The following is a 23906-nucleotide window of genomic DNA, read 5'->3' on the forward strand; positions in this document are numbered from 1 at the left end:
CAAATGATTATGTGAAGAATACTGGTTTTGAGGAAGAGAATCAGTCATTTAGCAAACATAAATAGATATAAACAGAGAGTTTGAGTTAATGTTGTGTATTTTGTGTTTGCCTAGCAGATTTTTAAAAACTTCTTTTCAATTATTTTTTCAACTTGTAGGAATGAAGCAAAGTAATTCAAAGAAAGATTGGTACCTATCAGCAGAAGAATTTAAATTATGGAACAGACTTTATAGGTTAAGAGACAGTGATGAAATTAAGGAAATAACATTGCCTCAAGTTCAGTTTTTATCTTTAGAAAATGAGGAAGACAGACCAGTAAGTTGAACATGTTTTCAGATGCTCTTTATAGTGATAATGCAATAGCTTTGGGAGTGGAGAGGAATGTGTATGTTTAGAATGTCAGCTTACTTAAAAAATTAAGAATATAAACAGTTTAAAAAGAATATTAAAGTCTAAGTTTGTAGAACTAATTTCTTTATATTCTTTATTGTGTATATATTTTTATTTCACTGTAGTGTATTTACATAATGTCTGCATTTTTCCAATTTCTATATGAGCATTTCCATAGGCATAATTTACATGGTTGTTATGTTACTCTGTAGTATACCATAGTTTGCTTCACTACTTATTTTCCTGTTGTGTTTTTGGAATTCTTTTTAATATGTTACTAACAAAATCATGCTGTCATGAGTATCCTTGTACACTTTTTTGAAACTATGTAAAACTTTTTTTTTAAGTTATTTTGAGAGAGAGAGAGAGAGAAATAGTATGGGAGTGGGGGAGGCACAGAGAGAGAGGGGGAGGCAGGGGGCAGAGAGGAGAGGGAGAGAATTCCAAGCAGGCTATGTGCTGTCAGTCGGAGCCTGATGCAGGGCTCAAACTCATGAACTGTTATTTTCTTTTTCTTTATTCTCCTGAGTTTTTAGTTCAAAATACCCAAATCAATTCAGATTATTTATAGTAGGCTGATTATACTGTTTTTTAAATCAGTTTATGAAATCTGAGTATGTATATTTATCATTTTTACTGTTTTTAAAATCATTATTCAAGACTCAAGACCCAGCCATTGGAATTCATCAACTCTCTCTATCTGATTGGAGAGTATGGCAGGATCATCCTTTTCCTACGTATCAAGTGGACCATTCAGATCGTTGCCACCATTTTATAAGCGTTATGCAAATGATAGAAGGAATGAGACATGAAGAGGTAGAGTTTTGTTGTAACTTTGTCTTACTGATATGATGGTGAAACTAGAATACTTGATATTTATTCTTCTTAATTTGAAGTTACAAGAAACAAGTGTTTAATATAAATAATGATAGTTAGAATATTTTGGTTTCTTATAAAGTTCCCTGTGATCTTAATAGGGAACCAGTTTTCTGCCTTAGGTGAGTTAGTAGACTTAATTAGAAGAATATCATCTAAAATACAGATAAACCAGAGTAAAAATTTAATATACTAATGATTTATATAAACTGTTAGTAAAGCTAGTTTAGGATTCTTGTTAGAATGGGATTTATTGAAATATTCTCCATCACATAGTTCATTTGGTATGTCTCTTTGATCCTGGTAGTAGTTTAGAGAATTATTGATTCCTTGAGCAGTTTCTTGATTTTCTTCCTTGAGAGAATCAGAATGATGAACCTACTATAAGTATGAAATCCAAAATGTCTGGGTTAGAATTCTAACTCTACATCTTACTAATCATGTATCTATAAATTACTTAACCTCTCTGGACCTCAGTTTCATCTGTAAAATGGGGATAATGATAATACTTTCTTCATAGGGTTGTGAGGATTAAATGAGTTAATATGTGTAAAGCACTTAGAATAGTAACTGGCAGACTCAATAGATTGTAGCTGCTATTTGTATTATTAGCTAGTGTTCATGAATACATATAGAAAGTAATTATTTGTGGATCCCGTAAAATCTGCACTTATATGTGTCCACCTCTATCCCAGGCCCAGTTATACATCATTTGGCTAAATGAAATACTCTGTCTGTGGGAAGCATAGACACCAGCAGGGAGACAAACATTCTCAAATAAATACTTAGTGTACTTACTATACAAAAAAATTAGTTAATTGCTCAGTCCCTGAATAGTAGAGGAATCCTGACTAAAGTAGCCACTCAGGGGGAAGAGGGAAGTGTGGGTCAGAAATGGGGGAGGGACTATTGTTTTAGATTTAGAGATAAATAAGACAAATTCACTATAAGAGTTATTGATTGGGAAATTTGTTAAAAATAGTATATTCCAGCCTACAGCCTAATAGATGTACCGGTACATCTATTTCAGATGTTCTAAAAGCTGTTCTTAGTTTACCTTTATCAAGAGAGTAAATTTAACATACATATATGTGGTTTGCATTTATATACATTAATTACTTAAATATCGATTTTTTTAGGAAATTAGAATAGTTGCTCAATTAAATGTTAGAAGTGAAAAACTTAGTGTTTATAATCTTACGTGTTCATTAAATTTGTTCTTTCTGCAAACAGTTATTGTGGGTCTTCCATGTATTAAATTTTGAGGATGCAAAAATATTGACTGATTAAAGATAATTTATGATAATTATACAGTAGTGTCATTTATAATTTTGTTTGATTTATTAGAATAATTTTTAAGTTATAAGAGAAAATTATTTGAATAATGTAATACTGTTTGGAAAATAACATAAAGTAAACTCGTTTAGTATTGGTTCTTGTTTTCTTGTGACTTTTTCATTTTCCGATTTCCTAGGGAAAATGCAGCTATGAATCAGAAATTATATCTTATTTACAAATGGAAGATGTTAGTTCAACATTTCGTGCTTCCAAGAATGGATACAATCCTCTTGCCAATGGCACCTTTACTAGTAACAAGAAATCATCATTTTCAAGGAATATAAATCAAGACAGTTCCTTCTCAGTGGCAGAATCTGATGAAGAATGTGCTGAAATTTTTAAACAAACTGAAATCAAACCTATTAAAATTGCTTCTTTAAAGAAAAAATCTTCTAAAGAATTGAAAAAAGATCAGCCTAAAAAAGAAAATAATGATGTTGTTATGGATTCTTTAGATACTGATGGCGGTGCTACTGTTGAAAATATTTTTCAGGTAGACGTACTAAATGATAAAAGGGCCTCAGATATAGATGAAGTTGCTGCTACCGTATGTGCTGTCAGTGAAAATGTTCATCAGCCACGTGGATTGATGGAAGGTCAATTCACAAATAAATCTAGTTCATTTGTTGGAAATTTTTTAGATTCTGGTTATAACAGTTTCATTGATGAGAAATATGTTTCATCTAGCTTATTTCTTCCATTTGAGGAAGAACTTTGTATAACTAGAATAGATGACAGATTTTATAATTGTCATTCATTAACGGAAGAGGTACTAGTTAATGTAGAGAGATTTTTGTCTCATTCTCCTCCACCTCTCATTGGACTCTCAAATTTGGAATATGAAATTGCTAAGGGTTCTGAACTTCATAATTTGCCTTTCCTACCCTGCACTGAGTATTTACAAAATGATAAATCTACCCGTATGATGTCATATTCACCTGTAAATTCTCAACAGGATTTAGAATTGAATTCGCTTAAATCTATTAATCATTCTTTTGAAAAAAGTTGCTTTTATAGTGCAACTAATGATAAAATTTCTGATGACCCAAGCTTCAATGACTATGTTGATGAAGTACATAAAGATAATGTAAATGAAAATTTAGTATCCAGCAGTCATATTCAAATAAACATAGGCCCTCCAAAGTATTTAGTTGAAAAGAAAAATTATAGGGATAGCAACGGCCTCCCAATACTGCTCACTGATCAGGATGAGAGTTTACCACTATTCAAAGATGTTAATACAGAGTTTAATGATGTGCGCCTTTCTCCCTCAAACAATAAATATAAATTTTCTTGTGTGCCAGACAAAACTGCTGTAAGTGAAATGGCACTGGTCTCTCAGTTCTTAATTTCTGATGAACTTTTGTTAGACAATGATTCTGAACCCCAAGATCAAATTATCTGTGATACTAATAGTTGGAAATCTCATCAAGATTTGAGAGGTGTGCATGAGGAAAACCTGAAGAGTGATGAATATGTTTTTGACTGCTCTGAGGATTTATTCTCTGTTACTTTTGATTTAGGATTTTGTGGTCCAGATTCTGATGATGAAATATTAGAACATGCATCGGGTATAAATAATAAGTTTTTAGATCTATCTGAAAGGTGTTTAGATATTAAGGAGATAAGTGATGCAAATTATGCTTCAAATCAAGCAGTAATACCACGAAATCATGTTGCTAGTTCTACGAGTAGAACCATTACTATCCCATCAAGTGAAGATAAGTGGAGTCCAAATTTTGCACAATTTCCACTGAGTGCAGCAAAAAATAAAGAATTTATGTCTCCTGGTTATTCTCAATTTTCTTTGCCAGTAGGAGAAAAAGTTGTGAGTACACCACTTTCTGAATCAAACACATTGAACTCATTTTCTAAAAAGAGAAAGGAAATGCCTAGGACATCAGATTCTAATAAGGGAAAAGTAGATCTACAAAGTTTCAAAGAAATATTGAATTCAACTTTTGATGATTCAGGACTTTCTGTAGAAAAGGCTAAAAGCAGGGAGCAAATCAGTCTTCGTCAATCCTGTCATCTTGCTGAAGGTAAGATTCCATCTTAATAAAACACATAAATCTTGCTAGAATAATTTACATAAGCTTCTGTAATTTTTGAAAATGTAATTTTTCAATATTTGGTGTATTGAATGAGATCATTGATGTATTATGTATTTCTTAAGTTGATGCTTACTAAAAAAAGATGTATTTTATCTGCATATATTTATGGCATGCATGCCATGGGAAAGGTATTCCTGCCCTTTGGCCCCTGCCCCTTGGCTGGAAAACCCAAACAATTGTGTGACAAATACATTTGAAAAGATAATAGTAAATTGTGGAAATAACTACCAAATAAATAATAAGCTAGTGGATATTTAGGACGTTCAGAAGATGACAGAATTGTGGACTGGGTTAGATTGGTAATGTAGATTTCTTAACGTAGATTTTCATTTTGACTCTTCAGGAATATTTACAATTTGAATATGTTGAAAATAATGGGGAATTTGGTTGTTATAAAATGAAAACAAAGGGAAAAGGAAGTGTAAGATTGGAGGGAACAGTATAAAGTAGATGATTCATATAGCAAAATAGTTGAAAAAAGTTGAGAAACAAGACTGTATTTGGAGGACTGAGATAAGACCACAGAAGTTCCAGAGAAATCTCTGGCTTTCTGTGATCTATTTCTAAACACTTGTAGAACACTAGAAAATAATAGTGATAGATGTTTGGTACTAAAATGACTTAGTAGTATTTAAGTACTGTGATAGAACTCAATTCTAGCTTATGTATAGATTATTGTAGCAGGCCGTAGGGTAAAATGAGCTTGCTCTGAAAATTTTTTTTTACTTTCCATGTTTATTTTCTCTTTCTTTCTTTCTTTCTTTCTTTCTTTCTTTCTTTCTTTCTTTCTTTCTTTCTTTCTTTCTTTCTTTCTTTCTTTCTTTCTTCTTTCTTTTTTTCATACAAATCATTATTATGATTTCAAGAGAATTTAGTGATTCATCCACTTATATATAACACTGGGTGCTCATCCCAGCAAGTGTCCTCCTTAATGCCCATCGTCCGTTTAGCCCATCCGCCCCCCCCCCCACCCAACACCCCACCAGCAACCTTTAGTTTGTTCTGTGTATTTAAGAGTCTCCTATGGTTTGTCTCCCTCTCTGTTTTTATCTTATTTTTGCTTCCCTTCCCTATGTTCATCTGTTTTGTTTCTTAAATTTCACATGAGTGAAATCATATATTTGTCTTTTTCTCACTGACTTACTTTGCTTAACATAATACACTCTCATTCCATCCACATTGTTGTAAATGAAAGATTTCATTCTTTCTGATCACTGAATAATATTCCATTGTGTATATATGTATATATTATATATATACATACATACATGTACACACACCACATCATTATCCATTCATCAGTCAATGGACATTTGGGCTCTTGCCAGACTTTGGCTATTGTCCATTGGGGTGCATGTGCCCCTTCAAATCAACACTGCTGTATCCTTTGGATAAATACCTAGTAATGTAATTGCTGAGTCTTAGGGTAGTTTTAGTTTTAATTTTTTGAGGAACCTCCATACTATTTTCCAGAGTGACTGCACCAGTTTGCATTCCCACCAGCAATGCAAAAGGGTTCTTATTTCTCCTCATCCTCGCCAACATCTGTTGCTGTCTGAGTTGTTAATTTTAGCCATTCTGACAAGCGTGAGGTGGTATCTCCTTATGGTTTTGATTTTTATTTCCATGGTAATGAATGATGTTGAGCATCTTTTCGTGTGTCTGTTAGCCATCTGGATGTCTTCTTTGGAAAAGTGTCTATTCATGTCTTTTGCCCATTTCTTCACTGGATTATTTGTCTTTTGGGTGTTGAGTTTGGTAAGTTCTTAATAGATTTTGGATACTAACCCTTTATTTGATATGTCATTTGCAAATATCTTCTCCCATTCTATCGGTTGCCTTTTAGTTTTGCTGATTGTTTCCTTCTCTTTGCAGAAGATTTTTATCTTAATGAAGTCCCAATACTTCATTTTTGCTTTTATTTCCCTTGCCTCCAGAGACATGTCAAGGAAGAAGCTGCTGTGGCCGAGGTCAAAGAGGTTTTTGCCTGCTTTCTCTAGGATTTTGATGGCTTCCTGTCTTATGTTTAGGTCTTTCATCCATTTTTAGTTTATTTTTGTGTATGGTGTAAGAAAGTGCTCCAGGTTCATTCTGCTCCATATCACTGTCCAGTTTTCCCAACAGCCATTTGCTGAAGAAACTTTTTTCCATTGAATATTCTTTCCTACTTTGACAAAGATTAGATGACTATATGTTTTTGAGTCCATTTCTGGGTTCTCTATTCTGTTCCATTGATCTGAGTGTTTTTGTGCCAGTACCATACTGGCTTGATGATTACAGTTTTGTAATACAGCTTGAAATCCAGAATTGTGATGGTTCCAGCTTTGATTTTCTTTTTCAGGATTGCTTTGGGCATTTGGGGTCTTTTCTGGTTCCATACACATTTCGGGATTGTTTGTTCTAGCTCTGTGGAGAATGCTGGTGTTCTTTAGAAAGGTGATTGCATTGAATGTGTAGATTGCTTTGGGTAGTATTGACATTTTAACAATATTTGTTATTCCAATCTATGAACATGGATTGTTTTTCCATTTTTTTTTTTTTATGTCTTCTTGAATTTCTTTCATAAGTTTTCTGATAGTTTTCAGTATAGATTTTTCACCTCTTTGGTTAGGTTTATTCCTAGGTATTTTATGTTTATTGGTGCATCTGTAAATGGGATTGATTCCTTGATTTCTCTCTCTGCTGCTTTATTATTAGTGTTTAGAAATGCACCCAATTTCTGTACATTGATTTTATATCCTGTGACTTTGCTGAATTCATGGATCAGTTCTAGTAGTTTTTTGGTGTAGTCTTTGGGGTTTTCCAGTATCATGTCATCTGTGAAGAGTGAAAGTTTGACTTCCTCCTTGCCAGTTTGGATGCCTTTTATTTCTTTGTGTTGTCTGATTGCTGAGGCTAGGACTTCCAACACTGTATTGAATAACAGAGGTGAGAGTGGACACCCTTGTCATGTTCCTTATCTTAGGGGGAAAGCTCTCAGCTTTTCTCCGTTGAGGATATTAGCTGTGGGTTTTTCTTTGGTATATGGCCTTTATGATCTTGAGGTATGTTCCTTCTATTCTGGCTTTTTTTTTTTTTTTTTTTTTAATTTTTTTTTTTCAACGTTTATTTATTTTTGGGACAGAGAGAGAGAGACAGAGCATGAACGGGCGAGGGGCAGAGAGAGAGGGAGACACAGAATCGGAAACAGGCTCCAGGCTCTGAGCCATCGGCCCAGAGCCTGACGCGGGCTCGAACTCACGGAACGCGAGATCGTGACCTGGCTGAAGTCGGACGCTTAACCGACTGCGCCACCCAGGCGCCCCTATTCTGGCTTTCTTAAGGGTTTTTATCAAGAAACGATGCTGTATTTTGTCAAATGTTTTTTCTGCATCTATTGAGATGTAAATTTTTATGTTATTCCCATTGGCGTCAAGGACATGATTTATGAATGTTTCATTTAAGATGAAAACTTATTTAAGGTCTGGAAATATGTTTAATTTTTAAAAATTAACTCTTTTGCATAGTTTTGGATATACTCTGACATTTATATTTTTACTAAGTTTATGTTACATTTGAGCCTCCAGTATTTGCTTTTAACACTTTAATATTAAGTCTCTTAATGGGTGAGATCATTTTTCCTATCTTTATGTCAGATTTTCATTAAAACTTTTTCTAGCATTATATTTAACTACCAACTATGGGCAATATAAACATATTTATGCAAATGTTATTTTAGTTAAATATGTGGTTATTAGCAAAAGTTATCCTCTTAATTTCCTCACTGGCTCTGTTTTATTTTTCTGTCTCATGCTGATTTTTTGGCCAAACTTCTGAAAAACTCTTTAAATAATGCACCCATCAGGGGTACCTGGCTGGCTCAGTCAATTAAGTGTCTGACTCTTGATTTTAGCTTAGGTCATGATCTCATAGTTCATGAGATCAAACCCCACATCGGGGTCTTTGCTGCATTGCATGGAACCTACTTGGGATTCTCTCTCCCTCTCTCTCTGTCCCTCCCCTGCTTGCATGCTGTCTCTCAAAATAAACATTAAAAAAAAAAAAAAACCAACTAACATTAAATAATGTACCCAATCAATAAAATAGATAGTTGTGGATGAACTTAAATCTATTGACCAGATTCATTTTTTAATAAATTATAGATGAACAATTAACAAGCAGTGAAAGTGAAGATGATGAGATTTTCCGAAGAAAAAGTAAAAAAACAAAAGGAAATGTTTTAGAATCCCCTCAGGTGAGTCAGTAATGACAACAATGTGATTATATAAAGGCTTCCTCCTTCCTATCTCCCCCGCCCCCACTTAAGTCTTTTTTTAAAACTTTTTATCTATTTATCTACTTTATCCAGGATGAGAAAAATGGGGAAGTTGCTTCCCCACTTCATGCTGTGAAAAAGCGCAGAGTTCCTCTAAACAGAGTAAGTAGATAATAGATAATGTATAGTAGTTCAAATTATTTTAGAGTAAATATTACAAGAAAAATATTTGTGTAGGTGAATGTAGGTGTATTTGATCTAATAGGTATATGGTTAACACAAGAATAGTAATTCCTATGTGATTGGAATTTCTGTTTCAAATTTATACTTCTTTAAAAACTATTCTTACTTTAGTCAGTACACTTCAGTTCACTAAATATCTGCTCTCTATCTACTGTGTAAGATGTTCAGGATACTACTATAAGTATGATATCCTGGAATTGTCTAAAGTCACCTACAGTCTTAACAGGAGAGACAGATAAGTAAACAGATAATTTCAATATAATTCTTTAATAAGTGATAAAAAATTATAAGCCTTTAGCTTAGTCCTTAGGAGTTCTGGGATGTTTCTTGAAGATATAAATACCTTAGAGCATATATGGTAGTAAGCCAGTGGGAAGGCTTGCCAAGGAAGCTAGCAGCTTAATGAATGACGCAAAGCAGGGAAATAGCATCTCTTTATTACTGGATTGTAAAGACAAAGAGTGCCAGGAAGTAAAATTGCAGAAAAATTTGGGTCAGTTTTGGAAGGCCTTATTCTTTCATTTGCTTACTGAATGGGTTTGAAAGAAGGAAAGGAAGGAGTTCAAGATGAGTCTCTGGTTTTTGGCTAGGGCTGTTTGGAATATGTTTCACAAATTGAGAGAAGGCAAAAAGATGACAAATTCAGTGTTGAGCATGTTTGAGTTTGAGGATTTTGTGGAATAGTGATGTGACATTGTCTGGCAGGACTGAATCTGCAGTTTAGGTAGAGAGCAGGTCTGAAGGCTAATGATGTTCATTTGTTATCAGTTTATAGCTATTTGATAACTAAAAGCTGAGATTAGGTAATATTGTGTATTTTAATTCTCTAGTGCAATTTAGGAGAAACTGCAAAATTATTAAAAATGTTATCAGCTCATGTTTATTTTGTATATACTCCTATAACACTTCACTAGAAAAATTGCTTTAGCTTGCTACCTTAACTAGAATGTCTGGCTGCCTCATCATAAATGAATTAAAATATTGAGAATGCTGGTGATCAATCCATTTTAAACTAAAGTTATTCCTGTTATTTGAAATTATTTTGGTAAACTTTTGATTCTTTTGATTGGTTTTATGTTGTTCTGAAGAGATAGAGTGATAGGCCTCATTGTCAAAATTTGTCATGGTTTTAGTCATTTCTTGGTTGGAAAGGGCTGTACGTTGATGACTGATTCTGAGAGTTATATTTATAGTCTTCATTAATTTTTGTACAGCCCTTTAGGATCTTCTAGAGGAGATAAATGAAAACTATAAGTATTCATCATATGCATTTGATGTATACTAAATTGAATGAAGACTATAGTAGTACCTAATTTAGTGTTTTAGTACTTAGCATCACTTAACTTTTAAATTCTTAAGTATTATGTATTTTTAACATGGCTTTGAGTTGTGAGAGTATTTTATGTTTCTAACAAAAAATGTTAGGTCAACTATTTAAAAAGAAAAAGAAAATAAAAGCAAAAACCTGTGAGAAATACATTAAAATACAATTCAATTATATTTTCTTACGCAAGACATTTATTGAATTATTACAGTTAGAATTTTCATCTAGTGATGAGAGTGACAATTTTCACAAACAACATCCACAGTTAGAAGACTTCAGGGGTCATAACAGGAATGCAAACAGAGGCATCAAAGTCCAAAAGAAACAGAGTCACCTTAAGGTAAACTTTTTTCATTTTCTTATTTATATATATATATATATACACACACACACACACACACACACCCATATATCATATGTATTAATAATAAAAATTAGGTTTTACATTAGTAGATTTCTTGTTAAAATGTCTTTATAGGAAAAAATCCAAAAATTAAAAATATTTTCACCCTAATTTTACTTGTTTTACTGGAATTAAAATCTCAAGGTGTGATAGTTTAGTTTCTTTTTATGTTTTGAAATTATCTTTCAGTGCTTTGTTATTTTGAATGACTGAATGAAGAAACTTTAGTGAAAATTTAAGATTCAAACAGAAAATACAGAGACAGAAATCTGAGTTTTAGATTATTTGTTTTTACAGTCAGTACATCATTTTTCTTATGTCTATGCGATACTCAAATCCTTGGAAAAGAATCCTCAGCACCTTTTTTTTTTCCTTTTATGTTTATGAGAGGGAGAGAAGAGAGGGCAAGGGTGAGGGCAGGGGAGGGGCAGAGAGAGGGAGACACAGAATCTGAAGCAGGTTCCAGGCTCTGAGCAGTCAGCACAGATCCTGATGCGGGACTCGAATTCACGAACCACGAGATCACGACCTGAGCCAAAGTCAGACGCTTAACCGACTGAGCCACCCAGGCACCCCTACACCTTTTCTTTTCGTAATCAACCTTTTTGTGGTGCAGTTTTTTTCCTGGCAAAAATTAGCCAGAAGACTTGGGAAACTCTCTGCTTATTAAGAAACATCCAGCAAGCTGACATGCTGAGTTGTACTGTATTTTACTTACAGTAGAGTTTGCAGAGGAAAATTTAAATAGGTGTGCTACTTTGGCATTTCTTCTTGAAGTTTTCTTTTTCTTTAAAGCATTGGCAAGAAATCCATTTTACAAAACTATTTCCAGTTATGTAAGAAAGTAAATTATTTTCTTAAGTGTGTTTCCTTGTTTTCTAATTTGTCACAGCTTGCAGCTAGAAAGTTTTTAGATGACGAAGCAGAACTTTCCCAAGGAGAGGCAGAGTATGTTTCATCAGATGAAAATGATCAGTCAGAAAATGAACAAGATTCCTCATTACTTGACTTCTTAAATGATGCAACTCAACTTTCACAGGATATAAATGGTAAATGATATAATGATGCTTCTTTTTCTTCTAGTTTTCAGTGCTTTTAACGTGATTATGTTTAAATATTTTAGTTTTTAAAGATGTTTGAGTTATAAAGGAAGAAAATTTGGTATGTCTGAAATATTTGGTCACTTTCATTCAAATTCTGTAATGTTTGCTTTATTTTAGACTTGGTTGCTTATAGGCTTCTGCTAATTTGATCAGATCTTACCAGAATGACCTGGTTGGCTCAGTGTCATATGTTCATTTTACAAGTAGTTAGTGACTACTGTGTGCTGGTACTGTGTAAAGTTCTTGAAAAAGCTGTATCAGTGGACAAAAATCCTTGCCCTTATGAAGCTTCCATGTGAATGGAAAGAGATAAACAGTATACACAACAGTTTACATAAAAATGAAAAAAAGTAAGATGAGGATTTGGAGTGGGAGGAGCTAGCAGTATTAACAATGGACATGGTGTAACTTTAAGGTAATTAGGGGTAGGCTTCATTGAGAAGATGATATTTGATCAAAGATTAGAAGGAGATGAGGACTTGAGCAATATTGAATGTTAAAAACAGGTGAGATACAAACCTAAATTTATTAAATTTGCCAAGTAAGAGAGATCTGCTTTTGGAAAACAGTCTCTCCAAACAATGCTTCAGCAGATCTTATATATAATATATTAATTGCAGATGAGTCGGATTGGCTGTAATAGAAATAGGAAAGATTCTGGTGAGATTTTCAGTGTTCTAATCTTTCACAGATCTTGCCATTTATTTTGCTCCTGTACTCTCTGATACGTTGTAAGACAGCAAATTTTCCCAAGCTCTACTTGAGAGAAAAAAAGGTTTTAGGGGCACCTGGGTGGCTCAGTTGGTTAAGCGTCCAACTTTAGCTCAGGTCATGATCTTGTACTCTCAGGTTTGAGACCCATATTGGGCTCTGTGCTGACAGCTCAGAGCCTGGAGCATGCTTCAGGTTCTGTGTCTCCTGTCTCTGCCCCTCCCCTGCTCACGCTTTCTCTCAAAAACTAAAAAAAAAAAAAAAAAAAAAATTAAAAAAAATTAAAAAAAAAAAAGGTTTTAGAGACTTAAGTTCTCAATACTATGCCCTTGATACTGATATGACTTGCAGAATAAGGTTTCTTAGTATTATGCCCTTAATGTTCATTAACAGAGCAGCTTTTGAAGATTTGCAGTATTAATCTGGTGGGGAATATTGATGCAAAGGCAACAAGCAATGTCCAACTCATGGTCTGACTTATTTTAGTAGTATCACTCTAGCTTCACTGTTGAGAATGGTCTTCAGGGGAGCAAAGGTGGGAGAAGAGACCAATTACAAGTTCATTGCAGTAATCTAAGGAATGATACAGTCTTTTACCAATGTGGTAGCAGTGCCAGGGTCAGAAAGATTGGATTGTGGATACTTAGAGCTGCCAGGTTTTCCTGATGGATTTGAGAGAAAAAAAGGAGTCAGTGTGTTTGGGCAACAGGAAGGACATAGTTGTTGCTGTCTTATATTAGGCTACAGGTGGAGCCCTGAGGATAGGGAGTAAGGAGATCTGAAACTCCATTTTAATTTTTTTAATTTTTCAAAAGTTATTTTTTTAATCTCTACACTGAGTATGGGGCTTGAACTCATGACCCCTAGATCAAGAGTTAAATGCTCTTCTGACTGAGCCAGCCAGACATCCCTGAAACTCCATTTAGACATAGTGCATTTAAAATATGTAGGATTTCAGGGATGCCTGGGTGGCTCAGTTGGTTAAGTGTTCGACTTCGGCTCAGGTCATGATCATATGGTTTGTGAGTTTGAGCCTTGCATTGGGCTCTGTGCTGACAGCTTGGAGCCTGGAGCCTGCTTCTGATTCTGTGTCTCCTCTCTCTGCCCCTTCCCTGTTCATGCTCTGTGTCTCACTCTCTCTAAAAATAAACATTAAAAAAATTTTTTTTTAAATATGTAGGATTTCAAAGTTTTTTTTGTTTTTTTTTTTTCATTTGTATGACATTTGGGAAAATGTAAAAACATCAGGGACAGCAAATAGATTATTGTTTGTCATATGATGCATTTGTCAAGACAGAATTGTATCCTGAAGGAGGATGCATTTTGTATACATTCTACCAAAAAAAAAAAAATCTATAAAACAAAGAAAGTCTCTGAAGGCTCCTAGATCTGAGTCCTTCTAAATAAGAAACTAGAAGTAAAGTCTCACTAAGTTTATAGGGATTTAGCATGAGTAAGGAGTGGATAGGTAATCAGGAGGATACCTAGTAGTTGATAGCTATGCTATGGAATGGAGGGAAGGGGAATATTATTCAAAGAAAAAATTATACATCTTGTTCCAAGAAGTGCGGTCATTAAATTAGTGTTAGCCTTGAAAATAACCTAAGTTGATTAATCACTCCAAAAAATGTAATGGAAAATGAGAGACAAAAATAAAATTGCTCTCTGATTATAACCCTGAAAGTATACATAAATAGAAACTCATGTGTTTCCCAGTTTTTGCTTGACAGCAAGTTATGAAACGACCTTACCTCCTAGCTGTGTCTTTTGATGTCTTTAAGCATATGTTTTCTTTTTTGCCTGCATGTCTTATGTTTTATTTAGTACTTTCTGTAAGTACAGTCCTCAGATTTTCATACACATTTATTTTTCATGAAAAGACACTACCTTAATACTCATTTTCAGAGCTAAGGCAGAGAGCTTAAATGAATTGTCACAATCATGCAAAATCAGATGGTCTGATTTTGAAGGCAAAACTAACTTTACGGTTTTTAATAATTGTTTTTAAACTTGTTTCGATATACATTAAATATCTTTTGTATAAAATAATTTTGCAGGTTTGAATTACGTGGATTTGGAATAAGTCAAAGTTAAATACTCTACTAGTTTTCATTTAAATAATTCTGCTACTTGAAATTCTTACTATCTTATACAGATTCTGAAATGAGAGCTATTTACATGAAGTCTTTGCGTAGTCCACTGATGAACAATCAGTATAAAATGGTCCGTAAGAAGCATAACAACATAAATATTTTCTCACAGGTATGAACTATAGAAATACAGTGGAGAATTTCCTGATGGTAATGTTGAGATACGTTCCTGTTAATGAAGTCTCCATTTTGTTTCTAGTACTGGACTGTCAGAGCTATTTGGGATAATTTCTGCTCTGCCTCAGAAAGGTGGACTAAATGAATTCTCAGAATCCCTTTTAGTCCTCATTTGATCAAATTACCCTATCTTTAATTTGAGCTAATTAGAATATACTGTTGAATTGGTTTCCAATTAGGAGAATATTTAAAAGAAGTGAATGGAATTTAATCATAAGAGTTAAATTTTTAATTCTTATTTTTTCTTTTATTCTTTTATTTGTCTTGAAAATTATTTTTTATAAAGATGTTATTTTCTAAAATTATAGATTATATTTGATTTATGGACAACATTTTCACATTAGTCTTCTTTGTTAATAAATTGCCAGTATTCAGCTTGGTGTAATGTTCATATCTCTGTACTTCCATTGTGTTTGTTATGTAGCCCTTATCACATTGTTTATAAATTGTTTATTTTTCTGGCTACCTACAAGAGACTGTACATTTCTAGAGAGTAAATCATTCTTTTTATAACCCCAGTCTCCCCATTTTTTTCCATAAAGCATATACTCAGTATTATGGTAGTTGAGCACAAGTGACTGAATTAATGAAGTAAGTGAAATAATCATAAAGATTTCATGTACTTAAAAGAATGTTAAATACATACTGATTTTATGAAAGAAATTTATAATATGTTAATTTGTATTTTTACTGTAGATTCCTGAGCAAGACGAAACCTATTTAGAAGACAGTTTTTGTGTTGATGAAGATGAGTCTTATAAAAGTCAATCAAGTGAAGAAGAAGTGTGTGTTGATTTTAACATAATAACTGAAGATTGCCTTGCAAGTGGGAGCAAAAACTATAGAACCAGACGTGCAGTAAAGCTAAAACAAATGGAGATGAGACAAAATTGTGCACGTTCAAAAAAAAAATTATCCAGAATTATTTTACCCGGTGACTCGAGTGAGGAAGAAAACAATGTAAATGATAAAAGAGAATCCAGTCTTGTGGTTAACCCAAGCACTGTTAATAAGAGCAAACAGCAGGACCATTGTGTCAATAGAGTGCCTTTTGGGTCTTCATTGCAGTCCAAGGACCATTCTGATCCAACTGTTAATCAGTCACCAAAGCAGAGAGGACAGATACCTCTCACTTTAAAGGATGCAGTTTCTGATGTCTCAGACTTCAAAACTCGGAGCTGTAATAAAATTGAACCTACTTCACCACCATTCCCTACTGTTGATTCACAGAAGGACTGTAGAAAATTTCCAATTCATTTGAAGGTATGAATCAAATTAGAGAAAAAGCCTTATGTTTACCGAAAGGGTTTTTTTTGTCGTTTTGCCTTTTTAAGTTTATTTATTTATTTGTTTAAAGTAATCTCTGCATCCAATGTGGGGCTTGAACTCACAACCCCAAGGTCCAGAGTCACATGCTCTTCTGACTGAGCCAGCCAGGAGCCCCTGTTGTTTTGCTTTCTTTTGTGTTTTGTATTAAATAACTAGGTCAAACAAAAATTAGTAAGCGGTGAAATTCTTCAAACAAGAAAATAGCATGCTAAATTATATTGATAATTTGTATAAGGATGCATAGGTTTTAATTTTTTTAATGTTTATTTATTTATTTTTGAGAGAAAGAGGGTGGGGGAGGGGCAGAGAGAGGGAGACAGAATCCCAAGGAGGCTTCACACTGTCAGCATAGTGCCCACTGTCAGTGTAGTGCCCTTATGTGAGGCTTGAACCCACAAACTGTGAGATCATGATCTGAGCGGACATGAAGAGTCAGAGGCTTAACCAACTGAGCCACTCAGGTGCGCCTTTAGGTTTTAATTTTTTAAGTGTGATCACAGTTTTCTTAGTAAAACTCTGTAAGGAAACTTGGTAGTTTTATGAAAAGGAGATAGGAAAATAGGCTTCCTACAAGATAAAATTAACAGAAATTACATGCTCAGAACTAATTCCCCACAGATTAACTTTTCTTTTCCCCACTGAAGGCTTCAGATATGTAACTGTCTTTATTGAGGAGAAGAGTTAGGGACACTACCTGATTTCCTTCGTTTAAATTTCTCTTTTTAGAATGGCTAAGTATTCCAGTTTCCTGCTTCTCCTTGTCTTATTATTGCTGAAATAATCCATCCCTAAAACCACTTTTAGTTTTTAAGAGTTTATAGTTCTAGGGGCTTATAGTTTAATAAGAGTTTATAGTTATAGTAGTTAAATAGGGGTTAATTAAAGGTTTAGTAACAGGAATCCCTTACCTGTATATAACTGATTCCTTTCCTTGATTGTCATCTTGGAGTGAGACCCAGACCTAACCTTCTATTTCTCTGTAGTATTCGGGTGTTTCAGGCCATTGTGCTGTAGCAACATGCTTCAGTGTTGACCCAGGGGCACTTAAATAGAAGTTTACAGTTTTAAATTGTCCCCAGGCTTTTTTGCACAAAGTTATTTCTTCAAGACATACTTAGGATAAGGTTGACTAGGTTAAGTCTTGTAATAGATTGGGGAAATAGAGGCTGCTTCATTTCTCTGAGCCTCAGTATCCTCAACTGTAGTATAAAGATCGTAATCCCAAGGGTCAAGGTAGGTAATATGGTCCCAGATTCATGATGGTTCAATTTACAATTTTTTGACGTTATGATGGTGTGAAAGCAATATGCATTCTGTAGAAACCATACTTCAAATATTGAATTTTGATCTTCTCCTGAGCTAGCAACTTGCCGTATGATATCCATCATGTTGGCAGCCACAGTTCCCAGTCACATGGTTACAAGGGCAAACAGCTGATACACTTAGAACTTTTATGTACCCATACAGCCATCCTGTTTTTCACTTTCAGTACAGTATTCAGGAAATTACCTGAGATATTCAACACTTTCTTATAAAATAGGCTTTGTATCAGATGATTGCCCAGCTACAGGCCAGTATAAGTGTTCTGAGCATAATTAAGGCAGGCTAGGCTTTGCTAAGCTATGATGTTTGGTAGGTTACTTTAAATGCATTTTCTACTTATGATTTTTTTGACTTATGATGGGTTTATTGGGAGGTAATCTTATTATAAGTTGAGAAAGATCTGTCTATGAACAGTACTTTGAAAACCACTAAGCACTAGCTACATTTCTATGTTGGCATGCTCTAACTAAAAACTGGATTCAGGCTAGTAATACTTTGGGGACTGTGAAAAAAGACACATAGATTTTTACAGAAATGTGTTTTAAATTTTTTTCTGTTACCCTATGATTCCATGTAGTATGATTCTTCTCACTTGAAATTAGGAGGGGAAGAATTTGAGGTAGTTTTGAGAAGACAGAAAATAGACTATCTTGTAAAAAACTGTTAGATATATAAAAAAAAGTTGATATCTATTTTGTCATGTATATTGCAAACAGTATTCCATGTCAGTCATTTGCCTTTTTGTTTATTTATGGTGGTTTGTGCCATAGGAAAAGGTAACTTTTTTATTCAGTCTCAGTTTTTTCTTTAGGGTTCCTGAACTTCAGTGTCATGTTTAGGAAGCCATTTTCTACTTCAAAATAACTAAGTAGTTCCAGTACTTTTGTTTTGTTCTTTAGTACCATTTTTTCCTTTACTACATTTATTTTTTGCTTTTTGGAATTGAATACTGAATTATTTTAAAGATTATTTTCTGAATGATTAGGATTTCTATCTTTAGCTTAGGATATAGAAAATTGGAAAGAGCGCTCTTCCATCCTAGTAACAACAAAAAAAGCCGGATAGTCTCCAGAACCATGGTTTTATCTGAAACTATTATGGAGCTGAGGGTGTAGGACAACCAATCGGTCTCATTTCTAAGGAAAGACAAGTGTCTCCAAAGAGAGACTTATTGATTTGGGACATTCCCTGGGTTCTGTATAATTTGGTAAGAGGAATTGAGCTAAACCTTTAATAAATTGCAAAAGGCAGTGAACTAGCATGAGAGTTTAGAACCCCTGGGAATTGCAGACAAAAGGGGAGTTAATAACCATTTGAGGGCTCTTCTCCATAGACTCATTGGGTGTTCACAGGAAAGACTGAGAATCAGAGAAAGCCTCCCTTGCTGATGCCACGGCTTGGGGGAAGTGACCAGCAATTATTGTGGAAAAGGCAACAAACCCCATCTGGTTCCTTCTACCCTATTTCCCCTATAGAACAAAAAGCTTTAAGCTGCTGGGGATTACCAGCAGACCTTATAGCTATTCCTCAGGGCCTAGGTGAAGAAGACCCTTTACAGATGGAGGAAGGCAAGAATTAAAAAAGGTTCTGTACCTGAGACAGAGGCATGAAAACATCTTGGGCCTAGATCATTAGCTATCTCCAGCCCTGGGAAGGGAGGGCAGGATCACTGTAAAGGTCCTGTTTTGGGAACTGACAGACACAAGTCCTGCTCAGGCTGAAGTAGGAGAATAGAACTTACCCTCTCCTCCTGCCCTGCCACCATGCCACCCCATGCACCTAGCATTCCCTCCAGCTAGGCTAGCAAGCACTTAGTAACATAAAAGCAGTCAACTGCTGAGAGAAAGACAAGAGTATGAGGAAAGAACCTCTCTAAGGTACAAGGAAACAGAGGAGATCGAAAGCTGAGAGAACATTTGGAAAAATCATCTGACAAACCTTGTCCCACCCTAAATCCAAATAACACTATGGGAGTTTGAAGCCTCTGGTTGTACCTAGGGTAATCATAGCAGTAAACCCAAACTCATCTCAACCTTTGACTAGACCATGATCCCTGGGATCATGACCTGAGCTGAAAGCAAGAGTTGGACGCTCAACCACCTGAACCACCCAGGTGCCCCAGATGAAGAATATCTTTAATGAGCCCATCAATAGACTTAATACAGCCACAGAAAGAACCAAGAAACTTAAAGCTAGGCCTGTAGAAATGACGCAATATGAAACACAAAGAGTGAAAAACAGAATGGAGCATCCAAGAACTGTAGGATTGTATCCTATAGTCTAAGATACATGTAATTGGAATTAAGAAGTGAGGAAAGGATAGAAAATGTATTTAAACAGTCAATGGCTGAGAATTTTCCAAAGTTAATGAACACTAGCAAATGAGTATGTGAGTCTGTTTTGAGGTCTTTTTGGTATATACCTAGGAATGGAATTTCTGGGTCATACAGTAATTCTCTTTAACTTTTGAGGACTCGCCAGTTTTCCACAGTGGCTGCACTATTTTACATTCCTACCAGATATGTATGTTCCAGTTTTTTTTCACATTCTAACAACGTTTATTTTACTGTTTTATTTTGTTTTTAATTTTAGCCATTCTACTAGGTGTGAAGTGGTAGCTTGGTCCTTCATGTATATAGTCACTTCGGTCATACTGAAGGAAGAAAAAAAGAGTTAAAAAAAAGGAAATAATATTATCACTAAGAAAAAATCAACTTCAGGTGTTAGAAGTTTTTGGCACTAATATATATTTAACCTGAAACCAATATTTTCCACCTTTGCAGGTTGGTAGTGCCCTGGAGGATTCTAGCACGTCAATGGCATACTGTTCCAACTCAAGACCACATTTGGCTGGCACACATGCTTCTCTTAGACTTCCACAGGAAGGCCAAAGAACTTGTATTCTTGTAGATAGTTGTGAAATCACTTCTGGTTCTGAAGTAATTTCTTCCTTAAGAGCAGTTCATGGCATTCAAGTAGAGGTCTGTCCTCTAAATGGCTGTGATTACATTGTGAGTAACCGCATGGTGGTAGAAAGGAGGTCTCAGTCTGAGATGTTAAATAGTATCAATAAGAACAAACTCATTGACCACATCCGGTACCTACAGAGCATGTTTGAAAGAATATGTGTGATTGTGGAAAAGGACAGAGAAAAAACAGGTTTGTGTTTTTAAATGTTTTTGTTTATAAGGCTATAAAGTAACTCAGCTATTATTTAGTTCACTCTTCTACTGTCAGGATGTGGAAAACTCTTAAAATATAAATACCTGACTCATAAATGTTACTTCATATTTATACAAAGCCATGCTTTTCATTAGTCATTGTGTTTATGTTTTTGTTTCATAAATAGGTTTCTTTCTGCATTTTTTTACTCATTGTGTTTAAATGAGTTTGAGAGTTGAAGGGTGAGAAACTGAAGGCAAGTGAACCAGTATGTCTTTTTTCAGGAGCCCCAGAAAGGATTAGCGCCTTTAAGGCAGCAGTGGGAAAAGGGACAAGGATTCAGCGGGTTTAGGAGGTAGGATTAGCAGTAGTTGGTGAAAGGAGGCAAGAATTACTTTTTTTTTTTTTTTTTTTAGGTTTATTTTTTTTGGGATAGCGTGAGAGCTCCAGTGTGCACATGCACACACGAATGGGGAAGGTGCAGAGAGGGAGAGAATCCCAAGTAGGTTCCACGCTACCAGCATGGAATCTGAAGCAGACCTCAATCCCACAAACCATGAGATCATGACCTGAGTTGAAATCAAGAGTCTGACGCTTAACTGACTGGGCCACCCAGGCATTCCAAGAATTACTCTTGTGTTGACCAGTTTCTTGGTCACTGGGCAGTTAGGTAGTGGTGCTCTTTATTGAAATTATGAATATTAGAGAAGAGCAGATTTGAGGCACAAGGGGTGTTCAGTTGAACACACTGAGTTCTTATTTGGTAGCTCAAATAGGTGCATAGGAGCTTCAGTTAGGGGATTTCTATGGCTCATATTTAATTGTAGGCGGAGCCCTGAGGATGGTGTAAAGGTCATGGAATATGGAATCAGAAGACACTGAGTTCTGGTGTCCCTACAGCTGTGTGATGTTGCATTGACAAATCACTCCCTCTGAGGGATTAATAATATACTTGTCCTATTCATCTTTCGATGTTAGGAGGATTATGTGAAATCATATAGACAAATGCCACTATGGAAGAGTTCAAGAATTATACAGTCATAACAGGATATAGTAAAAGAAGATAGCATAGTTTATGTAAAACATTGGTTTGGTAATTGAGCATTGTACCTTTTTATCCCCATGCTGTCACTGGTAAACGGTGGCCTTGGATAAGTCACACTTTCAGTAACCAAGTTTTTTTCTTTATTTTATTTTATTTGACAAGTGAGGGCTTTATATTCAGTGATCTCTTGGGTTCTCTTAGTGCTAAAATTCTATAATTTCTTCTTCACCAACATATCCTTTATAAAGGAAATAAATTTGGAATAAAGAGAAAAGTAACATTGCAAAAGTTACGGGGGGGGGAAAGTTATGTAAAAAGTTTTGTTTTTCCATAATGAAAAGTGCCCCCAAAATGATAGAGGGTAGAATATGGAAAGAAATGAATGGGAAAGTTAAGGAAGTAAATTAAGAGGCAAGAGTTAAAGATGACATTAAAATGGGTATGCAGGGTTTTGAGTTATTCTTAGAATAAATACGTAAGATTTTGTATCAAGCCAATACTTGAGTTATTTATCAGTTCTAGCATTATGAGGAATTGTAAAGATAAGTAATATGGTCTTGGTCTTCATGAGTGAATTATCTAGGAATATAAGCTCTCCTCTGCCTACTCATCTTACTATTTGATACCAACTGAAGACACTCATAAAGATAGTTCTTATTTTAACTCCCAGGTATTTGAGAGTCACTTTAAATCTTTACTAGTAGGGTTTCTCATTAGCATAATGTGGCACTAATTTACTTAATGGTTGTAGATCTTGGGATTTTAATAATATAAAATATAGTATTAATGATTCTACTTAATGTAAGTTACTCACATTTGCATTTTCCTAAATATGAAATATTTAGGAGACACATCCAAGATGTTTAGGAGAACAAAGAGCTACGACAACTTGCTGACTACCTTAATTGGGGCCGGAATCCGAGTTCTTTTCAGTTCCTGCCAAGAAGAAACTGCAGATTTGCTAAAGGAACTGTCTTTAGTAGAACAAAGAAAGAATGTTGGTATTCATGTTCCAATAGTGGTGAACAGAAATAAATGTGAAGCACTTCAGTTTTATCTAAGTATTCCCAATATAAGTTATGTAACTGCATTAAATATGTGTCACTGGTTTTCTTCTGTGAGAAAGATGACTAACAGGTATGTCAGTGTTAATATTTTTAAACGGTTACTGTAAAATGATTCTTAGAAATACTTCATAGAAATTTTAATATTATTTAAAAAACTAAAGATGTATAGTGCGTATTAGAGTATCTCATTCAGTAAAGACTTTTTGCTTCCCAGTGTTACAGTCACTGCATGAAGTTGAGGACATTAATGGAGGGAAAAGATAGGCACCACCTTTGGGGAGCTTAGAGTCCTCTGAGAGCTAGACAGCGCTTATATTTGATCTTGCATTCTAACATTTCTGGGCTGTTTAGTTCTAGAACTAGAAAAATATCACAGTGCAGATTTTACTAGTTTTTGATTATTATATTGCTTGAAAAGGAAAATTTTAGAAAATGCATTATTTTAAATTAAAGGCCCAGGTAAGATGTTGAAATTGTTATAAGTGACTTTGAATATAGGGAATAAGTGTGTTTTATTTAAACCATGCTAAGGACATATTAACTAGATGTAAAATGCTTAGAAGAAATGATTTTCTTAAAGGCTTATGTTTGGTGTTCTTTAAGCAAATAAGAATATTGTGTTAAGTCAAAAAGTTCTAATTTATTTTTCAGCTCACCTCAAGAAATCTCCACATGTGCACAAGTAACTCATCAGAAGGCTGAGGAGATCTATAGATATCTTCACTATGTATTTGACATGCAAATGTTACCAAATGGTCTTAACCAAGGGAGACTACAATCTGATGCATAATGATACTGCTCAAGGTGTGGTTATGAAAGAACTCTCACAATACTAAATGCATTTCAATAATCATTGCTGTGGTCTGTGATGATCAGTTTAAAATATGTAAAATAA

At 34.6% G+C, this 23906-nt stretch overlaps 1 protein-coding gene across 1 annotated transcript in view; it reads left to right on the forward strand.

Moving 5' to 3' along the window:
• The window catches only part of FANCM (FA complementation group M), a 65121-nt gene extending 41215 nt beyond the window's left edge, over positions 1-23906 (forward strand). Inside the window, exons 12-23 of the mRNA XM_030319019.1 lie at positions 159-316; positions 1052-1207; positions 2742-4647; positions 8862-8953; positions 9068-9136; positions 10753-10881; positions 11837-11993; positions 14914-15020; positions 15782-16348; positions 20521-20896; positions 22790-23081; positions 23663-23906. Of these exons, the coding sequence (XP_030174879.1) occupies positions 159-316; positions 1052-1207; positions 2742-4647; positions 8862-8953; positions 9068-9136; positions 10753-10881; positions 11837-11993; positions 14914-15020; positions 15782-16348; positions 20521-20896; positions 22790-23081; positions 23663-23801 (4148 nt within the window). The 3' untranslated portion in view covers positions 23802-23906. The remainder of the gene's footprint in view (positions 1-158; positions 317-1051; positions 1208-2741; positions 4648-8861; positions 8954-9067; positions 9137-10752; positions 10882-11836; positions 11994-14913; positions 15021-15781; positions 16349-20520; positions 20897-22789; positions 23082-23662) is intronic.

Source organism: Lynx canadensis, chromosome B3 (assembly GCF_007474595.2).
Source record: "Lynx canadensis isolate LIC74 chromosome B3, mLynCan4.pri.v2, whole genome shotgun sequence".
Lineage (NCBI taxonomy): Eukaryota > Metazoa > Chordata > Mammalia > Carnivora > Felidae > Lynx > Lynx canadensis.